This window comes from Alosa sapidissima, chromosome 1 (genome assembly GCF_018492685.1).
Source record: "Alosa sapidissima isolate fAloSap1 chromosome 1, fAloSap1.pri, whole genome shotgun sequence".
Lineage (NCBI taxonomy): Eukaryota > Metazoa > Chordata > Actinopteri > Clupeiformes > Clupeidae > Alosa > Alosa sapidissima.
Window position 1 is genome coordinate 16,720,811 of NC_055957.1, and position 12,531 is coordinate 16,733,341.

Consider the following 12,531-nt stretch of genomic DNA (forward strand, 5'->3'; position numbering starts at 1 on the left):
GGTCAACATAAGCCAACTTGTGATGTCATCGTAATTGATTCGGCCGCCATATTGAATTTAATCAAAAACACGTACAAGTTTTCGCAGGTCACAAATTTCATCTGTTCTTCACCAAAATTGGTACAGACCATCTTCAGACCATGCCTGATGAGTGCATTGCTTTCTGGAACAATTGACTGAAGCATTGACCTGTACCAGCCAATCGAAATTTGCGGCGAAGCCGCCAAACAGGAAGTGATTTCATATCTCAGCAACGCTTTCATGTATCAAAACCAAATTTAGTACATGTACCTCAGACCCCATCGGGAGGACGCTCAAGAAATTTGGTGACATTTGACCTCTAGGGGGCACCGTAATTGACAAAAATGCATTTTGGCCAGTAGTTGCTGATGCGCATTATTTTGCAATGGAAGTCAATGGCAGCCCATAGAACCGTCTGGTAAAAAGTTATACAATTTTGCACACTAATTGGGGACAGTCCAATAATTCATTTCACCAAGTTTCATGCCGGCACCTCAAGCGCTCTAGCGCCACCAACAGGCCAAAGTTGGACTTGTGTTTACGGACGTAACTTTTGACCTGTTGACCCGAATGGCAAAATGAGGTATCATTGGAATCCTTGGGCCAAGCCGAGTTCAACACACCCTATGACGTCAATTGTTGACCTCTATGTTTAAATCACAGCAAGTGTGATCATATCTCAGTCAATCTTTTATTTTTGAAGTGAAACTGATGACAGCGAGTTCCATCCAGTTAATTCTAATGCGTGCGTGCAAGGGTGGGGCGGGGTGGGACGGGACGGGCAGGGGCGGTTGCGGCGGTGGGCTGGCTGGGTGAGGGGGCGGCGACACTCAGCCCTGGTTCAGCCACACAAAATCAGTTATGTTTTGATGTGAAACTTGACCTTGTAACTCAGCCAATCTTGGGTTGTTTGACATGGAACTTGTTGTGACTGCTTAATGCTATATGCCTGATCTCACGGCATTGAGTTGCATGGCAAATCTGGACTTCTGGACTGCTGAACTGCCTGCTTGGCCCCCTCATTGCTGCTTGCAGCTATATTTATTATTATTATTATTTAACATCTTTCCTCTGCCATTGGAGTCTATGGCAGCCCATAGAACCGTCTGGTGAAAAGTTGTGAAATTTGGCACACTGATTGGGGACAGTCCAATGATTAATTTCACCAAGATTCATGCCGGGATCTTGAGCGCTCTAGCGCCACCAACAGGCCAAAGTTGGACGTGCGTTCACACACGTAACTTTTGACCCATAGGCCCAATTGTCAAAAATGAGGTATCGTTGGAATCCTTGGACCAAGCCGAGTTCAACGCACCATATGACATCATTTTCCGCCATGATGGATTTTCCGCCATTTTGGATTTTAGTGAAAGTGAAACTAATTCTTCACAGGTCACAAATTTTGTCCGATCGTCACCAAACTTGACACACATGATCTTCAGCCCAAGCCTCACAAAAGATACTCCTTTTCGTCTTCGGAACTCAAACCGTTCGCCCGTAACAGCCAATCGAAATATGCGGCGAAGCCGCCAAACAGGAAGTGAGCTCATATCTCAGCAACCCATTCACCTATCATAACCAAACTTAGTCCATGGACTCAGGACCCAATCAGGGGGACGCTCAAGAAATCTGGTGACCTTTGACCTCTAGGGGGCGCTGTAATTAAGAAACATGCCTTTTGGCCTGTAGCATCAGTTGTGCTTAGAATTATGAATGTCTGGTAATACTGTTGGAGGTCCTTAGGCCGACCCAAGCCAACTTGTGATGTCATCGTAATTGATTTGGCCGCCATATTGGATTTAATCAAAAACACGTACGAATTTTCGCAGGTCACAAATTTCAGCGGATCCTCACCAAAATTGGCAGAGAACATCTTCAGACCATGCCTTATCAGTGCATCGCTTTTTGGAACGATTGACAGTAGCATTCGGCTGTAACAGCCAATCGAAACTTGCGGCGAAGCCGCCAAACAGGAAGTGAGCTCATATCTCAGCAACCCTGCCATGTATCATAACCAAACTTACTACATAGGTTCAGGACCCCATTAGGAAGACGCTCAAAAAATGTGTTGACCTTTGACCTGTAGGGGGTGCTGCAATTAGCAATATTGCATTTTGATCTGTAGTTGCAATGTGTTTTATCAATCTTTTATTTTTGGATGTGAAACTGATGACATGTTCCATCCAGTTCATTCTAATGCGTGCGTGGTAGGGCGGGACGGGACGGGGTGGGACGGGCAGAGGTGATTAGGTGGGGGGGCTGGCTGGCAGAGGCTGTGGCAATACTCAGCCCTGTTTCAGCCCTACAAAATCAGTTATGTTTGATGTGACACTTGTTGAAAGTGTTGATCGCGAGTGTCTGCTGAGTTCTATCTTGTCGCCGTGGCTACTCCAGCCTATTCTGCTTGGCCCCCTCATTGCTGCTTGCAGCTATATTTTTATAATTGTTTTACCTCTCATCAAGAATATGGTTGATAATAAGTAGCAAATAAGTTCACTGGCATTGTCAGTCCTGGATATTTTACTGTGCTTCTTGGTAACAGGTAGGCAAGCTAAGCAGCCAGCTGGAGCACCCTTTTCCCCAATGGACCCAACATTTTGAATTAGCCAGCTGACTTCTGTCTATTGTACCCTTTTCTGACCCCTGTCTCTTTCCTCTGTAATTTGATATCCCCACCTCCTGACTCCTGTCTGTTTTCCTATCTGTGTGTGCTGTATTTTCTATGTATCTCTGACCTGAGTCTGCCTGAGTGTCTGAGTCAGTGTCAGTGTTTATCACTATACCTGTCTGACTGCATACCATACAGTATGTGTTTGTCAAGATGTGCAACCTGTGTGCTCATGCGTATGTTCCCGTATCACTTAATCTTCACTGGAAAAACACTTAGGTTTACAGGAAGTTCATTCAGTGTGCCTTAGGACAGGTATCAAAATCTCATGATGTACCTCAGGGGTCAGTACTTGGGCCCCTTCTTTTCTCCATTTACACCACTTAAGTGAGATCATTCGACCCCATGGATTTGCCTGTCCTATTATCATTGTTATGCGGATGATACACAATTTTACCTCTTTCCCACCTGATGACTACAATTCCTGCATGCCTCAGGGATATCTCAGAATCTCTCCAAAAGATTACAGCTATTCCACAACAAATCAGCATCCAGGTTGACACTGACCCCTGCTCAAACAGCACATCACAATTGATGACCTACTCAATTTCTCTGAGCATGTAACCTCAGTCACAAAGTCATGTTGGTTTATCCTATAAAATATTTTGAAGATCAGACCATTTCTAACACAGTGTACCACACAACTTCTTGTGCACGACATGGTTCTTTCCAAACTGGACTGATGCAATGCATTATTAGTTAGCCTTCCTGCTTGTGTAGTGAGACCATTATAGATGATTCAGAAGGCAGTGGCACGTCACACATGTAACTTTGATAATCTTTATTGCTTTCCTATAGCAGCCACAATTAATTTCAAATCCCTCACTCTGGTCTATCGGACACTTAATGGATCTGAACCTTGCCATCTTAATTCCATGATCCAACTCTACGTCCCCACTTGCCCGCTACGGTCCGCTGATGAGCATCTGCTATGTCGACCTTCCATCAACACTGAGGTCACAGTCAAGGCTCTTTTCTTATGTGATTCGCTGTTGGTGGTATGATTTCCCTAATGCTCTTCATTCTAGCAATAGTTTTGGGACCTTCAAAAAGCATCTAAAGACCTTGCTTTTTTTAATTTAGGAAATCACTATAAACTGTTAATTCTAATGTTTATTGATGTTTATTGATGATTATCGATGTCACTTTAAGTTGCTTTGGATAAAACCGTCTGCTGAGAACCATAAACATAAATATAAGTGCACCCTGTGCTAAAAGTGTATCTATCCATTTTTCTGAAATTATGTTCAAGTTTTATTAAATACTCACATGGCAGTTTTGCCAAGAAAACTGAAATGCATGAGCATTTACAGGCTGAACAAAAGAGTAAAATAAAAAGAGTATTAAAATACATAAGATTAAGATGAGTTACAAAGTATTTAAAACTACTTTAATGTCCCATTTAGAAGTCCTAGTCAGAAATGGGATGGGAGACTTTCTATATCTCTCCGTTCTGGCTTGGGGAGTCTGGTCAAAACCCATTATGACCCATTTAAATCATTGCAGTGTTGGTGAAATGGCTGAAAATTCAGGTAACTTAGTTGCGTAAAATGCAATCCTGCATTAGATGAACGCCCCATGGATCCTACACTGAGAACATGAGAAACAAGCCCTCCTCATCACCCAGACTGGCACCTACTGCGCGGTCTCTCTAAACCCAGACCTTTATCGTCCCCCATCACTGACCTTCTCCAAACCCAGACCTTCATCACCCCCATCACTGACCTGCTCAAACAGCGAGGTGTGTGCGTGTGTGTGAGGTGGAGTAAGCATGCTGCCGGTTAGTGAAGGGTTAAGAGGAGAGTCAGCAGCATCCTATAATAGGTATCAAGTTGGGTAATTGCCCCCTGTGTCGTCTGACCAAACATCCTGGTGTTTAATTATGATTCAGAGAGAGACAGAGGGAGAGGAGGGAGAGAAAGAGAGAGAGAGGAGGGTGAGAGGAGAGAGGGAGGGACAGAGAAAGAGAGGAAGAGAGAGGATGGAGGGGGCAGAGACAGGAGGAGCGAGAGAAAAAGAGAGAGTGACAGAGAGAGAGAAAGAAAAAGAAAGAAAGAGAGAGGCATAGAAAGAGGGAGAGAAGAGTGACAGAAGGATAGAAGGAAGGTGAGAGACAGAGACAGAAAGAGAGAGAACAGGCTACCGTTGAGCTGTTTTAAGTGGTATTTTGGAGCCAGTCAGCAGCAGCAGGCTATTATGAGCTTAGAACACGTCTCTTTCTTCCCCACTCCTCTCTGTACTCATCTTTACATCTCTGTTTCTCTCTGTCTGTCTCTTTCATTCTTTCTCTCTGGCACTTGTTCTTCTTCCTGTTCCCCCTCTCTACTCTTTGTTTCCTCCTTCCTCCTGCCTAGATTTAGATTTTGGCTCACGTTACTCCTTCCCCCCTCTTCTCTGGGTCTCCCAAACTCTGTTCCACTCCACTGTCTAGCCTTTGGATCTCTCCTTCTCTCTCTCCCTCTCTCTCTCTCTCTCTCTGCCCCCTCCCTCGTGTGAACATTTCCCCTCTTTTTTTCGGTGACTGCATCTAGCTGCAATGCGACACTCCAGCTTTTATATCACAGTCAAAAGAAGGAGTCGACTCAAATTCACCATTCTCTTTTAGTGGACAGCGGTGTGTGTGTGTGTCTGAAAAAGAGAGAGAGAGAGAGGTAGGTGTGTGTATTTTGTGTGGAATGTGTACATGTGTGTGTCTCAGTCTTTATCTGAGTGTCTGAGTTACAGCTTTTATGGCATGTCATCACGAAACACAAAAGGTGCCGCTAAATGGCTTACTAGCGCGTGCCACTCCTCTGAACGACCTAAAGTAGATAATAAGAGTTTCTGGGGGAGGACTGACATTCTAGCAGAGACAAATACACATCAGCTAACACTAACCCTAACCCTAACAATAACCCAGACAATGAAGGGAAATCATAGGGATTTAAACTGACTTTAGTATAAAATACAGATGTGGAGTTCAATGGAGAAAAAATATGTTTTCTTATAAACTAACAGATACTCAGACGGAGACATGAGCATAGGTGGTAATTTACGACACAGACAATGGGAACGAGAAACAAATATGTAGGCAGAGGCTGTTAAACAGGTGTATGCAGACAGAGAGGTTACCTGGTCCAGGTGATGTTTTCTACCTTGGGGTTTCCTCCAAACTCACAGGTGAGTTCAACGCTTTCCTGTCCGACAAACCAGTTCCCATCATAACCACTGATCACAGCATTAGGAGGAACTGATCAACACACACACACACACACACACACACACACACACACACACACACACACACACACATTTGTCACTGTGACTTTCTGACCAGGAAGAGTGAGATAGAAAAGGAAACAGACTTGTGTAGTTTGTTAAACAGCATAATTCAGAACAAACTGCATTTGCTATTAAAAATAAAACTTTTAACATACATAAGTGACAGATAAGTGTACATAGAACAACCATACCCTGCTTTACTATGAATTACCTTTGAACTGTAAGGTAGGCCAAGAGTATGGACAAATGCAGACATACAACAAAACTCAAAACAAATCTTTGACAATAAACAGTTTAATCTTATGTTATGTAACTGTGGTGAATCACGTATGATGGGCTGTTGGTATTATTTTTGGTGAGTGTAATGTACATTGCACTTGAGTCAGGAAGTCAGGAAGACTTACAATGCACTACTAGTGTGTTCCTGAGGCGGTGGGGGCGCTCTAGAGTGGGGTGGCTCACTAGGCAGTCCAGCTTCCTGCCATTCATGTTCCGCAAAGGATGCAGGGCAAACTGGGAAGAGACACGCCCACCCTCGCCCGTCCTGTTCTGTGATTGGCCAGGGAGGTCAGTATCCCAAGAGAGAGTGGGTGGTGGGTGGGCTGTAGAGCGACAAAGGGCGGCGACTCGAAATGTTTGCCCCTCCTCCAAAATCATAGGCTCCAATAAAGAGATGGGTATTGCTGGGGGGGCACAACAAAATATCAGGATTGGGAGACATCTCAACCAATCAGCATTCAGGCGTGTGTGTGTGTGTGTGTGTGTGTGTGTGTGTGTGTGTGTGTGTGTGTGTGTGTGTGGAAGTAAGTAAGGTGTTAAACAATCTGGGTTCATATGAAAGGGATGGAGGGGAAAATAAGAAAAGATATTAGAGGAGGAGGTAGAAAAAGAGGAGGGGTGAAGAGGGAGGAAGAGGGTCTTACTCCAGACGGTGAGGCTTATTGGCCTCTGGGAGGTTCCAGAAGGGAAGGTGATGACCTGGCATGTGTAGTGTCCCTCATCTGACATCTCAGTGTTGAGGATGAGAAGAGAGGAGTCGCGCAACGGGTCCTGTGACTGGAAACGCACTCGTGTAGCTAAGCGGCCCACCACTAACACACACACACACACACACACACACACACACACACACACACACACACACACACACACACACACACACACACACACACAGAACACAAAGAGAGAGAGAGAGTTTTGAGTATACGCAGAAACATATATACATGCATTACAATTGTTTACAATCGCAAACATGCTAAATTGTTAAATCTGCAGTTACATTTTCAAAATTAGCCTGGGGCCTCTCAATCTGCCATACTATTAACAATTTTGTTTTCAAGCAATGTAGTCAATAAACATGGTTCTTACATTTTCTTTACATACATGCTCACCCAATGAATTATGGATCTTTTTGTCTTATTCACAAATGCTTACACACAAATTGCCAGAAATTAGAATAAAACCTTAATTTAGACTTAAATAAGAATAAACACTGTAACAATAGTAGTTCAAAAGCCATATTGAAACAGCTATTTTTGAATGAACAGATAACTGGACCATTTAGAAGGTTGTGTAAAGTAGACCAGTTCAATCAGAGACATAGCCAGGTGTTAAAGGTCTTTTCAGTTGAAGTATATGGACATACACAGTAAAAAAGGGACCTTTTGTCTTTTATGTACAGGTACTTGTACTGTAGATCTGATACATGAAAAGCAATATGGATTTAGTAATACCATCAACTGTTTGTATTTTGGAAAACTGGTATGCTAGTATTGACTACAACTACATGTTCATCATGGATGAAAACATTTGCTATTGTACAGAAAGAATGACTTTTTTTCACTCAGAGATAGTTTCTTGCAGTTTGAAATGTAGACAAAGTGTGATTTTGAAGAAAATATTGAGTGTGAAAGAGGTGTGTGCATGTGTGTGTCTGTGTGTCTATGTATGTATGTGTGTCCATATGTATGTGTCCATATATGTGTGTCTGTGTGTCTATGTATGTATGTGTGTCCATATGTATGTGTCCATATGTGTGTGTGTGTGTGTGTGTGTGTGTGTGTGTGTGTGTGTGTTCACCTGTTCCCTCTGTGTGGTGGGCAGTGATGATGACTTCGGAGTTTCCATCTGCTTGCTTCTTGTTCCAGTTCACCTGCACGACACTCTCTCCCTCCTGAGGGTCGAACCGGCATGGCAACCGGGTCTCCGACTCAGCAACCGACCGCAGGGAGAAAGATTCCGGCGGTTCCACAAACCCTCCGTACACACAAACTACAGGAGACAGAAGTAAAGCGGGACAGAGAAGTCTACTTCAGTCTAATGTACATAATGAAGACAATTTGTTGCACTTACAGTACATTGCAGCTGATGTACAGTAACACACTACAACCTGTGTGTGTCAAGGACACACAGTCCTGGCACTATACATTGGAATCAAACGTAGTGGCTCAGACTGTGCCTTAAGATGGAATGTAGGGGTGTCATTTAATTGGACGTCCATCAACATCCTTTCCCCAGAATCACAGACTGCGTGACGTTTGAGTGTGCTCTCGGACTGCCATACCACCGAGCCTGGTTTGTGTGCATGTACGCAAGTTCAAATGTTTATGTGTATGCTGATGTAATGTGATTTTCAGGTATCTGTACTTTAAATGAGTTTTTATTTTTCTGACAACTTTTTACTTTCACTCCCCTACATTTTAACATAAATATCCGTTCTTTGTATTTCATTTTCAAAACAGGTTTGTTACTTTTCTTTTAAGGCTATTCAGAGACTTCTTCCACACATGAAAACAAATATCAACTGTATATGTGATGCAAAATATGCAGGGGATGCAGGGTGCCAAAACAGGACTCTAGATAGCACCAGTGAAGATGGAAATAAATCTATCAGGGGCACTGAATAGAAAAAATAGGAAAAAATAGAATATGGGTGAAATAAAAGAAAAGTGTGGAGGAATGATTACAGGTAGACTTAGAACTTTGGGATTTGTTTTACTTTTATATTTTAAAGGAGAATTCCGGTGTGATATTGACCTAAAGTGTATTGAAACATGATACCGAGTGTGAACGTATGTCTCATAGCCCATCTCGACTTGTCCCCTGCACTCCAAAATCTGGCGCTAGTTAGCCGATGCTACCAACAACTTTTTCAGTAGTGGTGCTTCGGCATCGGGCTAGCCATGCAAATAAATCACTGTTTTACACCCATTTACGAGGCTCAATGTATCTCCACACTTCATTGGTAGACTTCCTAGGGCCCTGACATTTAAAACGAGACATTGAGAACTTTGAAAAAGCACTGGTAGTTTACTTACAAGACGATTTATACAGACAGTATCTTCACGAAGTTTAACGTTTGCAGCCATCTTGAATTTAGTCACGATAAGTCGAGCAACGAGTAAGAATGAACAGGTATGATAAGGGATCAGATTCCAAAAATAATTCAGTGGAAATGCATGGATTCCAGTTTCTTCCAGTAGCAGCAACTGGAATCCATGCATTTCCACTGAATTATTTTTGGAATCTGATCCCTTATCATAGCTGTTCATTCTTACTCGTTGCTCGACTTATCGTGACTAAATTCAAGATGGCTGCAAACGCTAATCTTCGTGAAGATACTGTCTGTATAAATCGTCTTGTAAGTAAACTACCAGTGCCTTTTCAAAGTTCTCAATGTCTCGTTTTAAATGTCAGGGCCCTCGGAAGTCTACCAATGAAGTGTGGAGATACATTGAGCCTCGTAAATGGGTGTAAAACAGTGATTTATTTGCATGGCTAGCCCGATGCCGAAGCACCACTATTGAAAAAGATGTTGGTAGCATCGGCTAACTAGCGCCAGATTTTGGAGTGCAGGGGACAAGCCGAGATGGGCTATGAGACATACGTTCACACTCGGTATCATGTTTCGATACACTTTAGGTCAATATCACACCGGAATTCTCCTTTAAGTACATTTTAGACTCTGTACTTTGTTACTTTCACTTGAGTAAAGAAGTTGAATCAGTACTTTTCCAGAGTCTTTTTAACACAAGCGTACGTACTTCAACTTGAGTATAGAAAGTGTGTACTTTTGCCATCTCTGCTTATATTTATGTGTGCACAAATGCACATGTGTGTGTGTGTGTGTGTTTGTCTTGCACTGTTAGTCCAATGGGCAACTGGATCAGCACAGTGACATTAACCTTGCAAACACACACACACACACACACACATTCAGGTATGGGAACATTTCTTGAAAGCCTTGGGAAGCCTTTGGCTACCCATAATGCACTGAAGTTTCACACGCTGTTAAGCTTTTTCTCACACTGTTTTTTCTTAACTAATCACTATATGCCATTTACCAGGCAAGGCGCGAGACAGAGATTCACTCTGTCATGCCATCAGGAAGGTGGTTTTATGTGTGTGTGTGTGTGTGTGTGTGTGTGTGTGTGTGTGTGTGTGCATGTGTGCGCGGGTGTGTGTGTGTGTGTGTTTAAGGGGACACATGAAATAAAGTGCAAACACAACCCTATGTGGGAAAAATGTTTGCATTTGAATGTGTTTGTGGAGAGAGAGAGAGAGAGAGAAGAGAGAGAGAGGTGGATGTCAGAATATTAACCAGAATCATTAATGATTACACATACAGACACACGGGCACATGCGTTTCTGTGCAGCAGGCAAACACTCACATGCACTTTTTTTCTCTCTCTCTCTCTTTTTTCTCTCACACACTCTCTCTCACACACACACAAACACAGACACACACACACACACACACACAATGGTCTGTTTGAATGTTCAACACAACAGCTCCTGGACCAGAATAGAGAGGGGAGGGACACAGCATTTGTCATTCAATACAAACTTCACTATTGGCATAGACAAGTAAACACAAAACTCTTTCACTTCTGTACTGTGAACTACTTTTAACAGTAAAAATGTATTGGCCAGGACTCCCAAACCTATACACACTACAAGGGATGACCTCTGATCTCAAGCGCACAACCATTTCCTGCTGTCTGGCCTGCAAAATTTGATGGGCAGATAACTGAGCAATAGCAAGTACATATTGAGTGCACCAATCAAACACACACACACACACACGGCTTATTGTTAAAGCGTAAGTTACTTCCCAGATCACTGCTAGGAAAAGTTCAGATCAGTGCCATGCTTGTCCAGAGTAGACTGTCTAAAACTGTTACAACTGGATCGGTGGTAAAGCAGTACTATTGTGGCAATTGGCTTGTCAGTGTCCACTGTATTGTTTTCATTTGAGGTGGGAGCCCTGTACTTTGGCTTAGGATATTATGAAAATGTTGCTAAACTGGAAATGTTCAATTCAAAGGCATGATAGTGTGACACTCAAGGCATTTATTTGATTTCTACAGTCAGTATACTTCTAACTGTCATATTCAGATGGAGATAAATGTAAGAAATTAGGCTAAGGTGTAATTTTGGACTACACTGGACAATAACATTTGATAAGCCTATTGTGTGCTTTAGTGGCCAACAGATTAAGCTCAAAAGCTTGCACTATTTCTTAAGTTAAGACATATTAATATCAAGTCTTTACTTTTCTTCAGTCTTACCCAGAATATTGACCAGAAGGCATAGCCTTCTGCTCATGACACTTCGGAGCATTGTTTCAGCCCAGTTCGTCTCCGATCCTGGGGTCCTAGGCAAGCGGCTGGTCCGGTTACGGTCGGTGAAGGCAGCCAAAAAACAGGTGTCAATCCGCCGGATACGATCCCGCTGCCCCGCGGCGAGGCTAATTCGCAATGAATGAAAAAAGGGGGGAAAAACTTGGAGGCACAGCTGGTGAAAAGTTTATCTCGTCTTTCTCTTTCACTCCGATTCGCATATTACTTGGGTTTCCTAAACAGGTAAATCCAGTTCACAGTGGCGCGCGGCAGAGTAGAGCATTCCTCGGGGATAAGACGAAACATCTGTAAAAGGTCAACTATTTAAACTTTCGAATATTAAGTGAAATGCTGTTACGCGTCGTGCATTTTCAGTAGGTTAAAAAAGAACTTCTGACCAACCGGCCAGCACTGTATCCAAATCCACCTGCGTGCACGACCACACGTGTCGCCATGGGCAATGCACTATCTACCCATAGGCACAGCATGCAGGTGGGACTGCAGGCCAGTGTGCGCTCCCGTTTTGTCCCCTCCCTCCACTCCGCCCTCTTTCTCGGTGTGTGTGTGTGTAAAGAGTCGCAAGCCGAATTCTCTGTTGACCCTACAAAGACCTTATAGGGAATGGCTGCATTTGGTTTACAGTTTTTACAATTGTTTACACACGTTTTCAAACTCTGTGTCTATTTTTCAAAACTCCACACACAAAACCCACAATTGCTCACACAAAATGCAAAATGCCTCAAATCTCCAGCAAAATGACACAACATTCAAAATGTCAAAAACACATCTTTAAAGCAAACATTCGCCTCACATTACAAACACTTTTGTCATAATGACATTTTGGATACATCATGTACACACTGTTGCTCAAAACCTAAAGCTCTTCTGTCTTAAGGCTCTGGCATGGTCCTGCGTCACATTTGCGCGTGTCCAAGACGTGCGTCATTTTTGCCGTGGACG

General features: G+C 43.1%; 1 protein-coding gene across 2 annotated transcripts in view; it reads right to left on the bottom strand.

Annotated features, from left to right (window-relative positions):
* Positions 1–12,059, bottom strand: part of nectin4b (nectin cell adhesion molecule 4b) — a 131,595-nt gene extending 119,536 nt beyond the window's left edge. Inside the window, exons 1-5 of one of the 2 annotated variants that reach the window (XM_042091755.1) lie at positions 11,521–12,058; positions 8,030–8,221; positions 6,874–7,041; positions 6,355–6,633; positions 5,801–5,918 (exon numbers count right to left, since the gene is read on the bottom strand). In XM_042091755.1, coding sequence (XP_041947689.1) covers positions 5,801–5,918; positions 6,355–6,633; positions 6,874–7,041; positions 8,030–8,221; positions 11,521–11,572 — 809 coding nt within the window. In that variant the 5' untranslated portion in view covers positions 11,573–12,058. Of the gene's footprint in view, positions 1–5,800; positions 5,919–6,354; positions 6,634–6,873; positions 7,042–8,029; positions 8,222–11,520 lie in introns of both variants that reach the window. The other variant, XM_042091763.1, reaches the window with a different exon arrangement.
* Positions 12,060–12,531: the final 472 nt, after the last annotated feature.